The 14,823-nt window shown below is 55.9% G+C and overlaps 1 protein-coding gene across 6 annotated transcripts in view; it reads left to right on the forward strand.

Moving 5' to 3' along the window:
- Bcl9l (BCL9 like) overlaps nucleotides 1–14,823 on the forward strand; it is a 30,506-nt gene that overhangs the window by 11,314 nt on the left and 4,369 nt on the right. For 3 of the 6 annotated variants that reach the window (XM_041638408.1, XM_041638411.1, XM_041638410.1), the window contains 6 exons: nucleotides 5,407–5,508; nucleotides 6,746–7,131; nucleotides 7,742–7,861; nucleotides 11,980–12,190; nucleotides 12,353–12,437; nucleotides 12,518–14,807. In XM_041638408.1, the coding sequence (XP_041494342.1) occupies nucleotides 5,483–5,508; nucleotides 6,746–7,131; nucleotides 7,742–7,861; nucleotides 11,980–12,190; nucleotides 12,353–12,437; nucleotides 12,518–14,807 (3,118 nt within the window). In that variant the 5' untranslated portion in view covers nucleotides 5,407–5,482. Of the gene's footprint in view, nucleotides 1–5,406; nucleotides 5,509–6,463; nucleotides 6,485–6,745; nucleotides 7,132–7,741; nucleotides 7,862–11,979; nucleotides 12,191–12,352; nucleotides 12,438–12,517; nucleotides 14,808–14,823 lie in introns of those variants that run through there. The other 3 variants (XM_041638413.1, XM_041638412.1, XM_041638414.1) reach the window with 2 other exon arrangements.

Below are 14,823 nucleotides of genomic sequence, written 5' to 3' on the forward strand. Positions count from 1 at the left end.
CTGTCACGACTCTCACAGTCCTGTAAACCCTTCTTGCCTGAGGGTGCCAGGACTGACACTAGAAACCCAGTTTGGCCTTCCTGTCTGCCCTGCAGGAGGATCACAGGCATACATCCGGTCTCATCACCCCACCCCCACCAGCCCTGGCCCAGAAGCCCCTGCTTCCTGGAGGGTCATGGCTGCCGGCATGTCAATGTAGACAGGGCTAGATGGCCATGCAGGTACTGCTGGTGCCAAGAGTTTGGGCCAGGCAGGCAAGGCAAGGGATGGAGGATGTGTCTGCCTCTGGCAGTACCTGGGGTAGAGAGCAGAGCGAGGCAGCCAGGCTTTGGGCGAGGTCCCGTCCGTGGTGTTCCGGCTGTGCCAGCAGCCTGCCCGCACTCCACTCCTCCCACAATGGCCCCATTGTTCCCAGTAGCCAGGCAGTTTGGAGGAGGTTCCTTGGCCACCCATGCCCCCCTAAATAGGGGCCAGATTAACCCCTTGGGAGACAGGACCAGGTGAAGGCCCCCAGGAAACGGCCTGGCTCACTTTTTTCCCTGTTGTATGAATGCTGGCTTGAGAAGTCATTTCCTAACCACACAGCAACAGGCCCCCTCCTGAAATCGGGGTCTTCCATCAAGGAGAAGTAGCACCTAGACCCTCTCCTACCCCCAGGCTGGTGCAGGTGCCAGGGGGCAGGAAGTGCCAGGGGGTGGCAGTGAAGCCCAGATATATTTGGGCGGTGGGGCTAATTCCAGCCACTACCGTCTGCTCTGCTGGCTCCTGCACTCCTTTCCTTCCTGTGAAACCAGAGCTGGGTTGGGCCTAGCTCAGGATTTCGGTGGATTTAAAGAGGCAGTGCCATCTCTGCCAGCCTGGCTTCCTCTCCCCCTCCCCAGATAGGGTCTGGGACTTTGAGCACCTCCTTTGCCCTGGGCTAACCCCTGGCCTTGGTCTCTGTCAGGGTTCTAGACTTCTGGCACTCCTCTCTCCCAGAGCCTTGGGCGGGTGGGGTGGGCGGGGGTGGGCTGTGGTTTCCTGTGTTGGCTGTTTGTGCCTGGCCCAGAGTGCCCGCTGCCTGCCTGGGCTTCCTGCCCTGTCTTGTTTCCTAGCGCCCCCCCACCCCTCCCCACCCCTCTCCCTAGTGGGAGGGAGTAGCTAGGGATGGGGCAGCAGTCTTTTGGGGGCACCCTACTGCCAGGGCATGATTGCTTCCTGAGGTCTGGACGTACAGGTAATGGTGGGTTGCTCTGGCACTGTCACCCCTGTTATGCCCAGATCTGCGAAGTCCCCCAAGACCAACCAGGAGATCAAGTCCCTATGTAAAAGCAAAGAGACTTTATTTTATGCAAGTTTGCAAACTCGGTCCCTCTGCATGTCCAATGTATTGGAATAAACTGATAGCCCTGAGCTCAGTTAGAGTTGGGTTTTTATAGAAGTAAAGGTGGGGATAAGGGGTTTCTAAGGCTCAGGACCCCTGATTGGCTGACATTTGTCTAGGGGTGGCAGCTGATCCACAGTGGTCCACGAAGAGCAGAACAGAAAGAGACCCCACAGGTGCTCTGTGCAAAGATTCTGAATTGCACATTTCTGGGAACAGCAGACTTCTCCTGGTCCTGTGGGGTTTTGGATTGTTTGACCTTACCTGGGGCTATAGGTGGAGCATGCTGGCTGGAAACTCTGCTGGTAAAACCTCCCCAGCAAAACTGTTTATTTGCATGGACTCCTGGGAGGGAAGTTGTTGCTAGGAACCCAGGCCAGGGGACCCCAACCCCGTGAAGCCTGGAAGTCCCCACCTAGAGGGTCCCTAACAGAATAACACCTTGGGTCCTTCAGCAGATTTCCTTGAGCTACTCTCTAAATCCCTGACCTCCCCACCCGGCTGAGTCACCACCTCAGGGAGAGGGAGTAACTTGAGTACTGGAGGAGGGTTTCTGAGGATCAGGGGAGTCCTGACACCCAGGAGAAAGGGGAATTGGGACGATATCTGGGGAGCTGAATCTCCTTCAGCCAGAGGCCAAGAACCCTGCCCCCATGTATCTGCATGTGGGGACATGGGCTGTCCAAAACATTTCTCACTTCTTCTTTGTTGTGTTTGTTTTTGGTTTCCTTGGTCTTGCTAAGATTGTACAGAGGTCCTCTGATGAAATATTTGCTCTACTGATGACATCACTAGCCCTGAAGTAAAATGTATTTTGTGTGGTGGTGATGGTGGTGGTGGTGGTGGTGGTGGGCGAGAGAGATAGCATCTCACTACAAAGCCCTGGATGGCCTGGAATTTGGTATGTAGACTGGGCTCCTCTTGAAATCACAGAAAGTCAGCCCATATCTACCCAATTGAAGACATAAACCACCATACCCAGGAATAAATATTTATTTTGTAGAGAGACTTACAGTATGATTTACTGTAGAGTCTTATTGTGGAACTCATTGTGTAGCTTGTGCTGAACTTGAATCCATAGAAATCCTCCTGCCTCAGCTTCCTGAGCCACAGTGCCTGGCTTCTCTGAGATGGTTGTGAGCAGGGCAGAGAGGCTAGTGGGCTGGCTGACTTGGTCAAGCAGGCTCCCAGCATGGAAGCAGGCAGATTACCACTGTGTATATGAATGCCTGGCCAGCTAGGGGACAGTTGTGTTAAACAGGGGTGGCATAAAATACCTGGAGCTCCTCCTCCGGCTGGGGTTGTTCTCACTAACCCCTAATCTGTGGCCCACAAGCGGAGGCAAGTGACCCCACTTCAGGCTTTTCGTTTCAGAACCCACTAAGTATCTGGCCTGGATCTTGTCTCAGCCTCCCAAGAACAGGGATCACAGACCCATGCTGGCCCCAGCTTCTTTGTCTCGGCACCTTTGCTCCAGGCACATTCTCATGGGCTTGCTCCTGGCCTTTCACTCAGGTGACTTGCACCTGCTCCCTGTTTTGAGCTCTTGTCACCTTTCCATACTCTGAGAGGGTTGTGTTCGCAAAGCTGCAGTCTTCCCTGACAGGCCTCATCTCCAGGGCCTTCTGGCCTGGTGCTGGGACGGCTCCTTGTGCATTCATTGCTGAAGCATTGCCATTATCAGCCCACCTACCTGCCAGTGTGGGACTGAGTCTAGAGGAAGTGGGGTCTTTGGGAGCCAGGGCTGACTCCTGTAGGGCAGACAGGGAGATGGGAAAGTCCTGACTTGTCTGTGCTTGACTCAGCTTGCCATGCAGTTGTTGGGTGGGAGCAGGAGGTGGAGTCCTGGGGAGGGCATGTTTAAGATTCACTGGGGCCTCCGGAGGCAACTAAGTTCCTAGCAGCCCCTCCCTGGATTAGTACAGTTTTTTGTTTGTTTGTTTTGTTTTGTTTCTTTTCTCCAACTGGTAGCTTTTTAGGGAAGGTTTTGAGATAAAATCTTGCTAGGTAGTTGAGACTGTCACGAACTCATTCTAACATAGGTTGGGCTTGAACTTGTGATCGTCCTGCCTCAGCCTCCCAACTGCTGGGATTATAGGTGTGAGTCACCATGCCAAGGCCAAGTCTCCAGTTTTTGAGACCCTTAACAGAAAGTAGGAGATGTCCTTTTCCCTGGCCATTCCCATCCCTCTTGATAGGCTCTGGGGCTCAAATGGGAAAAGCCCACCGATTTGATTTAGGCTGAGATGAACAGTCATGGCTCCACTGGGAATGGGGGTTCTCGGTTGCCCATGCTGTCATGGGACCCAAGAGAAAACAGCTTTCTTTTCCCAGACCTCAGTTCCTCTTTGTGAAACTGGGTAGATAGCTCTAAGAATCAACCAGGCATGGAGGTGAGAGCGGAAGCTGAGCTGTGTCCATCATTCACCTGTCTGGTTTTCCCCAGGAGTCCCCAGTGATTCCTGCTTCTGATCTTCCCTGCTTGTGTTGTGGTATGCGTGTGCCTGTGTGTGTGTGGGGGTGTGTGTGTGTGTGTGACAGCTGCAAGCTAGGCCCTGGACTTTGGAACCTTCTCTTCCAGGTACAGAAGTGGAGTGGGGAAGGCCAATGTTCCACAGGGGTTAAGTTAAGGTTAGACATCCACAGTGTACCTTGTCGGGCCCCCTTACTTGGAGGTCCCAGCCTAGTTTCTCGCAGCTGAGCAGGGAACAGGCGTGTGCACGGGTGTGTCTAGCTGGACCTGTGGGGGGGGGGGGGAGCTCTAGGGTCAAAGACTCCTCCCCTTCCCTCCCCCACCGGGATCGCTGCTGGGGGCGGGGAAAGGGGACAGAGCAGGGGGCGGTTGGGTGAGGCGTCTGTGTTTGTGTAGGTCAGCTTGTTGGTGTATCTATGGCCCTCTGTGCATTCTTTGTGACTGTCGGGCTCAACTTTCTATGGCTCCCCTGTGTCTGGGTCTCAGTCTTCACATCTGCTCAATGAGTCTGCCGGCTCTCACTCCTCTGGGCTGCCGGCTGTTTGTATGCCCCAGGCTGCCCGGCGGCTCCCGCTGGTTCGCACTGCCCAGTCCCTCGGGCACACCTCCGCCAGCTGGCCGTGAGCATCTCTAGTTTCCTGGGCTCCGTGCGTGTCTTTGTCTCCCTGTCCACGTGTGAGCAGTAAGTGTGCGTGAGTCAGAGTTAGGGTGCTTGTGGGTCTCTTGTGCCCCAGCTTTGCGCGCCCAGTCTGCCCGGCCGGCTAGTTCCCAGTCAGTCCTTAGGGGACTTGTCTGTGTGTCTGTCCGCACGCCCTCCAGTGGGCCTGTGAGATCCACGCTGCAGCCCTGCCTGCCTCCCTCACCCTCGCTCGCTGCCTCGCTGGCTCTCTCGCTCCTTGCTCGCTCTGTCTCTACACTCTGGCTCTGCCGAAGGGGGGCGGGGTGGGGGTGCAAGGGAGGGGGGGAGGGGAGGCTCCTGCATTCTTGCGGTCTGGGAGGAATCTGAGCCAGCGTTACTGGTCTCCAGAAGAGCCCAGCTGCAGCCCCGGGGCCCCGCCAGGCCTCTTGCTGCCCGCCCGGGCCTGCCGGGATGGGCACGGGCTAGGCCTGGAGCTGGGGGCGGGGCAGGGCAGTGCCCCCACCCCGGCCCCTAGAAGGCTGCAGCGCCCGGGGACAGGGCGCAGTGTTGGGGCGGGGCGTGAGGGATTCCCGAATCCTGGGTAAGGGGCGTGTCTGGGAGCGGGAGTCCCCCAGTGGGCCAGAGCAGACCTCGCACAGCCACCCCAAGCGTCACTTTTGCGACCTAGCCTATTAGTGAATTCTGACTCTGCAGCCCTGGGGAGGGGGAGGTGTCCAGGGTGAGGGGCTTGCTAGATACTGCAAGCTCCTTGAGGACAAGGTGCGGGAGGGATGAGGACTGGACTGGTCTTTAGGATAGAGAAGTCTCTTTCCACTCCTACTCTACCCTATCCAGTTCCGTAGTCCCGGGGCTGTTGGGTTCTCCCTTCCCTCCCCTTCATACACCCCCTCCTTAAGTCACAAGTTTTCTCTTTGGGGCTTGTTGCTGCAGTCCCTGCTCCAGTACCGAGTACCTGTCTGGGCCCTGGGCACGCACAGGGGCCGTAGCCCCACTGTGTGTGGGAGCCATGAGGATCCTGGCTAACAAGACAAGGTGTGTGGATGTCACGGAGGGTGGGATACGTGTGTCTGGAGAGCGGGGAAGGGAAGGGCCCATGGTGATGGGGCCAAGCTGTGAAGCTTTGCCGGTTTGGAGAGAAGTCCCCTGGGCACTGGCTTCCTGGCCACCAGTGGGCTGAAGGGAGGTAGAGTGGGGACGTCTGGGCCCAGGCAGGAGCTGGTTGCCAGCCTTAGCGCCTGGGCCCAGGGGGCAGAGGAGACTGGCAGCTAGCTATGCCTGATGCCTCTGGTCCCTTCTATTTCTTCCCTCCTAAAACCGTTAGAGCGGACCCCCCACACTAGTATTGGGGTGTGAGGAGGATGCCCTCCCGCCTCAGTCTAGTTGGGTGTAGGAGCTGGAGTGGGGGCGGTGCCTGCCTCCCTCCTCCTCAGGAGAAGCGGGCAGACAGGGCCAGGCGGCAGCAGCAGGACAGCAGGGCTGAAATAAATCTGAGCTGGTGTGGAATGAGGGGGGATAAATATCCTCTCCCGTGATGTGATCTTTCCAGCGGCTATTAATAGGTCTCCGGGGAGGGGGAGGCGGTGGGGGGAGCGGGCTGGAGCTTAAAGGGCCCGCAGCCTAGGCTGCAGGAATCCTTGGCTTCAAGCAGGACTCCTCTGCTTGACATCCCCCTCCCCTCCCCCCTTCTGTCCCTGCCTGCCGACAGGGTCTACTGGCCCACCCTCTTCAGGCCTCGCCCCCCCCCCCCCCCCCCCCGTAGGCTCTGGGGAGTCTTCTGGACCAGTGGGTACCACTCTCAATTGTGCTGTTCCCTGCTCCCCTAGGGACTAGGACTGGGGCTTGAGCAGTGACTCACAGGTCCTGTGGCCCTTCTCTAAGAGTTGTTAGGACACAGCATAGTTGAGGTTTGGGGCCTTGGAAGGAGTCTTAAACCCTAGAAGGTGCTAAGAATGCATCAGACGCTGGAGAGACCAGGCTGCTAGGGAAGCTGGTGGTGTGTAGGCTGAAGGTAGGCAGATCCTACCAACTCAGAGCCCCAGTAAACCTTCGATTGGGCCTAGGAGATAAGGAACATTCTCCATCTCCGCTCCCCTAAGGGGACAGAGCTCTGCTCTTATCTGAGGATCACACAGAGACAGGGAATAGCAGGTGGTCTCCAGATAGCACCTAGCCACCCCCTACACCATTAGCTGAGGCTAGGGAGCTAAAGTCCAGTCGTGCCTCCCTTCTTGTAGGATTAACCTGTCCTGTCTCTCCTCCCTTCTCCCAGGTTACCCCACCCCAGGAGGCGAGAAGCTCCAGGGAGTCCGCCGCTGTCCCCTCGCGGCCACTGTCCCCCTGCCCCAGCCAAGCCAATGCACCCAGAAAATAAATTGACCAATCATGGCAAGACAGGGAATGGAGGGGCCCAATCCCAGCACCAGAATGTGAACCAAGGACCCACCTGCAACCTGGGCTCCAAGGGCGTGGGGGCGGGGAGCCATGGGGCCAAGGCCAACCAGATCTCACCTAGCAACTCAAGTCTGAAGAACCCCCAGGCAGGGGTACCTCCTTTCAGCTCACTCAAGGGCAAGGTGAAGCGAGAGAGGAGTGTGTCTGTAGACTCTGGAGAGCAGCGGGAGGCTGGGACTCCATCCCTCGACTCAGAGGCCAAAGGTACGACATCCTCTCATCTATAGACTTTAGCATCACCAAGACCCCAACTGGTCCAGACCATCTGTTGATTAATCCCATCCTGCGCAGCCATCCAACCTGGATTGTTCTTGCCCCTTTCTTCCTCTTATCTCTATCCCATCAGTCAACCAGTTCATTCCAGAGTAGGGTGGAAGGGCTGGACCACAGAGTGATTGGACTTCTGGTGTCGGCACCCTCAGCCTTCCCACCATGGCCCGTATATTGGGAGAGGGAGGTGTCCTGAGTGAATAGCAACCCCCCCCCAAGCCTTTTGGGAACAAGACACTGGGGCCTGAAAGAGTCACAGTGGCTCCTCCCTGCCCCCCCCCCAGCCCTAATTAGAACCAGTTGTGGTTGGGATTATGCTCTACTTGGTATGGGGGGGAGGGGAGACAGGCAGCCAGGGTTGGAGAAAGAAATCAGAAACAAATGGTGGTGTGGTGGGGGCCAAGGACTGGCAAAGTGCCCACCGTGGTCTGGGCAGTGCCCTTTAGGGTGGGGCACTCTGGAGAATGGTCTGGGAGGGCCTCTGCCTGTGGAAGGACAGGACATCTTGGCACTCACTCTTCTTGCCTGTCTTCTGCCCGGGCAGAGGTGGCACCCCGCAGTAAACGGAGGTGTGTGCTTGAGCGGAAGCAGCCGTACAGCGGGGACGAATGGTGCTCCGGGCCAGACAGCGAGGAGGACGACAAGCCCATCGGGGCCGCCCACAGTGAGTACCCTTGGTTCTGTGCCTCGTGGGGCCCTCCAAGGATGCTGCCCTAAGGGAACCTCCTGACCTAGGGCTTTAGGGGATTGTGAGAGAAGTGGTAAGGACCAGGCACCCGGGCTCCTCTTCAGTTCTACTTTAGACCGTTTTGCTACCTCCATTGCGGTAGCCCAGTCCCTGCGTTCCAGGTCTCTCCGGCCCTTCCCTTCCCCTCCCCTCTTCCCTCTTCCTTTCCCCTTCTCTCCTCAGTCTGGTCCTCTCCGCAAGGTTTCTCAGGTGGTCTCTTTCCTGGACAACTCACTACTTTTCTAACAGATTTCATGGCCTATGCTGCCACCTACTGGTCAATGGAGGATGGGCAGAGAAGGTCCTGGCTGGGTTCAGCTTGGCTTTGCAAAGCCTGGTTGTGAGCCCACACTGGTTCCTTTCTCCAGCCTTTGAATGACTCTCAGAAAGTGCTCAGGGTGCATTGCCAGGACAAGTAGGTGTGAATTGATATCCATTCCTCTCTCTCCCTTTTTTTTTTTTTTTTTAAAGAGACATGGCTTCTTTGTGTAGTCCTGGCTGTCTTAGAGCATACTCTGTAGACCAGGCTGGTCTGAAACTCACAGAGATTCACCTTTCTCTGCCTCCAGAGTGCTGGGATCAAAGGCGTGCACCGCCACCACCTGGCTCTCGTTCTTTAATCCATCCTTATGTACTGGAGATGGAAGACATCTGTGTCCTTGGTGTTTTCCCTCAAACTTATATCTGTTTTGAGAGAAGAGATAGCTTAATGCATAAGACACTATCCAGAGAAGCTTAAACTGTGGGCTGTTATGCTGTTTGTTGGAGACAAGATCTCAGTGTGTAGCCCTGGCTGGCCTAGAACTCACAACAATCATCCACCTCTGTTTCCCCAGGACTGGGATTAAAGGCATCTGGCGTTGCCATGCCTGGTTAGAGTGTGGGCTTTCAAAGGCAGGAATCACGAAAGGAGGAAGAATGTGCTAGCTGCTGTGTTTAGTCCTTTGAGGAAGGGGTTGTCATGACTGTCCCAGAGGACACAGTCAGCAAATGGGGACTGAGTGGACCCTACTGGGAGTGGCCAATAAGAAACCTCCACAGCTGACTGGGACTGCAGAGGCTCCCGTGGGGCTCACTAGTGCTCCTCAGTCTCTGTCTGAACACTTGAATGGTAGAGTCTTTCTCTGTTTCCTGGGACAGGAACCTTCCTGTTACCCTGAATTTGTTTCTGTAACATTAGACTGTGTCAGTATAGAAACTCTGAACGATACAGAGAGATAAAAAGAAGATCCCATGACCAGCCTCTTTTAAATAGACTGCCATTCAGCTGAGACCAGGTCTCGTGTAGTACAGGCTAACCTCAAGTTTGCTATGTAGATAAGGCTGGCCTATACCTCCCAAGTGCTGGGATTATAGTCTTTTGACACCACGCCATCCAACAGCGTTTAACTGCGCAATTGAATTCTTCGAGGAGAGGCCGAACCGAGCGATGTAGATGAGCAGCATAGCACAGGCTCAGAGACCAGGCTGCTTCCCCCCTGGGGATGCACTTGTTATCTGTATGAACTTGGGAAAGGATTCCTGCTTTCTCATCTATAAAAACGATCTTGTCTGTATAGATTTGATACAAGGAGAAAGAGAGTTCAAGCATGCAACCTACTTTGAACAGCATTAGTTTGTACTGCTGTGATGGTACGAGAAGGTTCCTTCTTGTGGTAAATTCTGCCTCCCCCTCCATAGCTTCCAGAGCCTATCTTATGTTGTAGTTTATATATTCTTCTTCCAAGGCAGTGCTCAAGGTCAGCTTACTATTGGTGTGGGGCTCATGGCAAAACTGTTATGGGGTGGACCAGTGAGGAGCTCATACAAGGACAGCTGCCTCTGAACTCAGGTGGCTGCTGCCTTGGTCAAGCTCTGGTGTTATCTGGAAGTGCTGTCACTTGGCACTGCAGTCTGGGAGCTTTGGCTTGAGAGTGGATCTCCCCCTAACCTAAACCCACTGGTGATCAGTAGTGGATCGTATCTATATGGGAATGGAGAGTCAGAGCAAATTTTGTCTTGGTGCTAAGGGTGGCTTGGCTATTCTGGGAATGTTCCCAGTATGTCAGCCTGGGATATTGTGAAAAGCGTGTTTGGTCTCGCCTTGTTCCTGCCACACTACTCTAAAATCCTGGGAAGCTACTCGCTGATAAGTGTTCTTTTGCATATGTTATATTGACTGGTGTGGCTGCCAGCCTGAGGTAGCTTCGAGATGGAGCTAATGACTGAAAGATCAAAGCAAGATTAGAGGTTTGGGACTTTCAGTCCCACACTCCAACCTGTGTGTGAGGGAGTGGGCCTGAAGGTTCAGTTGGTGACCTGTGGCCAATGGTTTAAATAGGACTAATGAAGAATCTGTAAAAGGTCCAGAAAGAAGGCTGGGAAGAAGTCTTCCTGAGTAAACACTTGCCTTGCAAGAATCTGTGTTGAGATTCCCCAGAAGTTGGCTGCAAACTGGGCGTGGTGGCCTACACCTTAATTCCAGCACCGGTGGTGAAGTGGGTGGATCTCTGTGAGTTCAAGGTCAACTAGTTTACCAAGCCGGTTCTAGGACTGCCTAGGTGAAACCCTGTCTCAAAAACCAACAAACAAATACCAACCAAAACAAAAAAGAAAACTAGGTCGTAGTGGTGCAGGCCTTTAATCTGAGCACTGGGAAGGCAGAGGCAGGTGGATCTCTGAGTTGGAAGCCAGCCTGGTCTACAGAGCGAGTTCCAGGACAGCCAGGGCTACACAGAGAAACCCTGTCTCAAAAAACTGAGTAAAGAAAAACAGAAAGCTTTTGCGTCAAGCTGTAATCCTAGTGATGACAACATAGGACGTCCAGGCAGGCAGGCTTTCTGGACTCACTGGCAAGCTAGAGTGGTGTGCATGAGTTCCAGGCCAGTGTTGGCCTCTGTATGTGTTCTGTGCCCTTAAACTATGTGTGTACATTCCTGCTTCTGCCCCCACATTCACACACACACACACACACACACACACACACACACACCCCTGTAACCCAAAAACACCTTCATACATTTTTCCGAGAGCTGACTTGTGTGGGTTTCTGAGTAGTGGCGTGCTCAGAGAGCGCACAGAAACAAATGCTTCTCACCTGCCTTACAAACTTCGTTCATCTCACCTGTCTTCATTTGTAGCATCTTAATTTATGAGTGTGTGTGTGTGTGTGTGTGTGTGTGTACACTCCATGGTGCACGAGTGGGGTGGTTAGTTCCCTCCTTCCACCATGTGGGTCATGGGTCCCGGCGGGGAGGGGTCGTCAGGTCTGGCAGCAGGTTCCTCTACCTACTGAGCCCTCTCAGGCTCCTGTACTGTCCTTTGGTAAACTCATAAACAGCAGTAAGGCATTTCCTCCAGCTGCTCTAACATCTAGTTGAATCTGAGGGGTGAATCCCAGAAACCCCAGTTTACAGGCAGACCGGCCCTGAGCTTGGCATTGGCTTCCGGAAGATGGGCAGTGCTGTGTTCCCAAGCCCCTCAGCCTATGGGAGAGACAAATGTCAGGCCGCCCTGCGGGGCCCACTGCTGCAGGGATTGCTGATGGCTGTGGATGGGGACACACTCTCTGTGTGATTCTTGTGACCAGCCTCAGTCTGTGAGAGCAGGAGGGACTTATTCCGTACTGCCTTTCTGGCTCTGTGACGGAAATGGACGGTTTGCCTGTGGCCCCGTGACTATGTTTCTTTGACCTGTCCCTGGCAGGGCACAGGGGAGCTGAGTAATGTTTCCATTTTGTAGGAGAAGAAACTGAGACAAATGCTATGTCTTGTAGAATCACAGCCAGTGAGTGGGTGATGGGGTAGGATGAAAAGTTGTCGGTCGTTTGCATCACCGTTCTGCGGCTTCCCTGCCTTCTTGCCGGGTCACTGGACAGTATATTCACACACACACACACACACACACACACACACACAGTGCTCAGTATATTCACACACACACACACACACACTCACACAGTGCTCCTGTGGGGACACATGGCCCTTTGGGTGTGGACTGTGGGGTAGGAATGCCCGCGGGTTCTTCTTCCCACACCTGGGCCGCTCACTTGCTGTCCTTTTTCTCTCTGCTTGCAGATTGTAATGTAGCAGATGCAGCCATGGCGGCCCCACAGCTGGGTCCTGGCCAAACTGCCCAACTGCCCCTCAGTGAAAGCAGTGCACCAGGCCCCCCACATGGCCCCCCGCCAGGGCTTCGACCAGACGTCCCTGGGGGCGGGGGTGGGGGCGTCCCAGGAAAGCCTCCGTCACAGTTCGTGTATGTCTTCACTACTCACCTGGCCAACACGTAAGGCTTCCGGAGAGATGGTGTGTGTGTGGGGGGGGGGGGGTGTCGGGGGCTTGGCCCATCCGTGCCCAGTCTGAGCACGTGCAGGGGGCAAGGTGGGCTAGTGAGGGGAGGTTCTCTTCTGTCCATCTCTGAACCACTTGTGATTGCTTCCCCATGCAGGGCTGCAGAGGCCGTGCTACAAGGCCGGGCAGAGTCCATCCTCACCTACCACCAGCAGAATGTGCCCCGGGCCAAGCTGGATCAGGTGAGTGTGATTCCCTGCCTGGCTCTAATATAGGTTAAGATGTCCCCTCATCTTAATTCTTTACCTCTGTTCTCCTGCAGGCCCCGAAAGTGCCACCCACCCCAGAGCCACTGCCCCTGAATACACCTTCAGCAGGTACACCACAGTCCCAGCCACCTCCATTGCCACCACCACCTTCAGCCCCGGGCAGTGCCCCTCCTGCTCTGCCTCCAGAGGGACCTCCTGAAGATACCAGTCAGGACCTGGCCCCGAACTCCGTGGGAGCTGCTAGCACAGGTGGTGGGACTGGGGGCACCCACCCTAACACGCCGACGGCAGCCACTGCTAACAACCCCCTGCCTCCTGGAGGAGACACTGGCAGTGCCCCTGGCTCAGCCCTCTTGGGGGAGGGCACCCCCACAGGAAATGGGCAGCGGAACCTGGTGGGCTCTGAGGGCCTGTCCAAAGAGCAGCTGGAGCACCGTGAGCGCTCTCTCCAGACGCTGCGAGACATTGAGAGGCTGCTGCTCCGCAGTGGGGAGACTGAGCCCTTCCTCAAGGGGCCCCCTGGAGGAGCCAGCGAGGGGGGCCCACCAGCACAAGCTCCCTCCGCCGCTCAGCAGCCTCCTTCCGCCCCTCCCAGTGGGCTGAAGAAGTACGAGGAGCCCTTGCAGTCCATGATCTCACAGACACAGAGTCTAGGAGGCCCCCCACTGGAGCATGAAGTGCCTGGGCACCCCCAGGGTGGGGACATGGGCCAGCACATGAACATGATGATGCAGAGGCTGGGCCAGGACAGCCTGACACCTGAGCAGGTGGCCTGGCGCAAACTCCAGGAAGAGTACTATGAGGAGAAGCGGCGGAAAGAGGAGCAGATTGGATTGCATGGGGGCCGCCCTCTGCAGGACATGGTGGGCATGGGGGGCATGATGGGGAGGGGGCCCCCACCTCCTTACCACAGCAAACCTGGGGATCAGTGGCCACCTGGAATGGGCGCCCAACTCCGAGGACCTATGGATGTCCAGGATCCTATGCAACTCCGAGCCGGACCTCCCTTCCCTGGCCCCCGTTTCCCGGGCAACCAGATGCAAAGGGTGCCTGGATTTGGGAGTATACAGAGTATGCCCATGGAGGTACCCATGAATGCCATGCAGAGACCTGTAAGACCAGGCATGGGCTGGACTGAAGACTTGCCCCCTATTGGGGGACCCAGCAATTTTGCCCAGAATGCCGTGCCCTATCCAGGCGGGCAGGGTGAGGCAGAGCGATTCATGGCCCCACGTGTCCGGGAGGAACTGTTGAGGCACCAGTTGCTGGAAAAGCGGACAATGAGCATGCAGCGCCCCCTGGGCATGGCAGGGAGTGGCATGGGGCAGAGCATGGAAATGGAGCGGATGATGCAGACACATCGACAGATGGATCCCACCATGTTCCCGGGGCAGATGACTGGTGGGGATGGCCTGGCTGGCACGCCCATGGGCATAGAGTTTGGTGGAGGCCGGGGCCTCCTGAGCCCTCCCATGGGACAGTCAGGGCTGAGGGAGGTGGACCCACCTATGGGGCCAGGCAACCTCAACATGAACATGAACGTGAATATGAACATGAACATGAACCTGAATGTACAGATGACGCCCCAGCAGCAGATGCTGATGTCACAGAAGATGCGAGGCCCCGGGGACATGATGGGGCCTCAGGGTCTCAGTCCTGAGGAGATGGCTCGTGTTCGGGCTCAGAATAGCGGCGGCATGATGGGGGGTCCACAGAAGATGCTTATGCCCTCACAGTTCCCCAACCAGGGCCAGCAGGGATTCTCTGGGGGTCAAGGACCCTACCAAGCCATGCCCCAGGACATGGGCAACACTCAAGACATGTTCAGCCCTGATCAGAGTTCAATGCCCATGGGCTCTGTGGGCACCACCCGGCTCAGCCATATGCCTCTGCCCCCTGCATCCAATCCTCCTCCTGGGTCTGTGCATTCAGCCCCCAATAGGGGGCTGGGCAGACGGCCTTCAGACCTCACCATCAGTATTAATCAGATGGGTTCACCGGGTATGGGGCATCTGAAGTCACCCACCCTTAGCCAGGTGCACTCACCTTTGGTCACCTCACCCTCTGCCAACCTCAAGTCACCCCAGACTCCCTCACAGATGGTGCCCTTGCCTTCTGCCAACCCGCCAGGACCTCTCAAGTCACCCCAGGTCCTCAGTTCTTCCCTCAGTGTGCGGTCACCTACTGGCTCACCCAGCAGACTCAAGTCTCCCTCCATGGCGGTGCCTTCTCCAGGCTGGGTTGCCTCTCCCAAGACAGCCATGCCTAGCCCTGGGGTCTCCCAGAATAAGCAGCCGCCTCTCAACATAAACTCTTCCTCTACCCTGGGCAACATGGAACAGGGTGAGTCATTTGGGTG

The sequence above is a fragment of the Microtus oregoni genome, unplaced genomic scaffold (genome assembly GCF_018167655.1).
Source record: "Microtus oregoni isolate MIOR12 unplaced genomic scaffold, Mior012 000055F_ref0000237, whole genome shotgun sequence".
Classification (NCBI taxonomy): Eukaryota; Metazoa; Chordata; class Mammalia; order Rodentia; family Cricetidae; genus Microtus; species Microtus oregoni.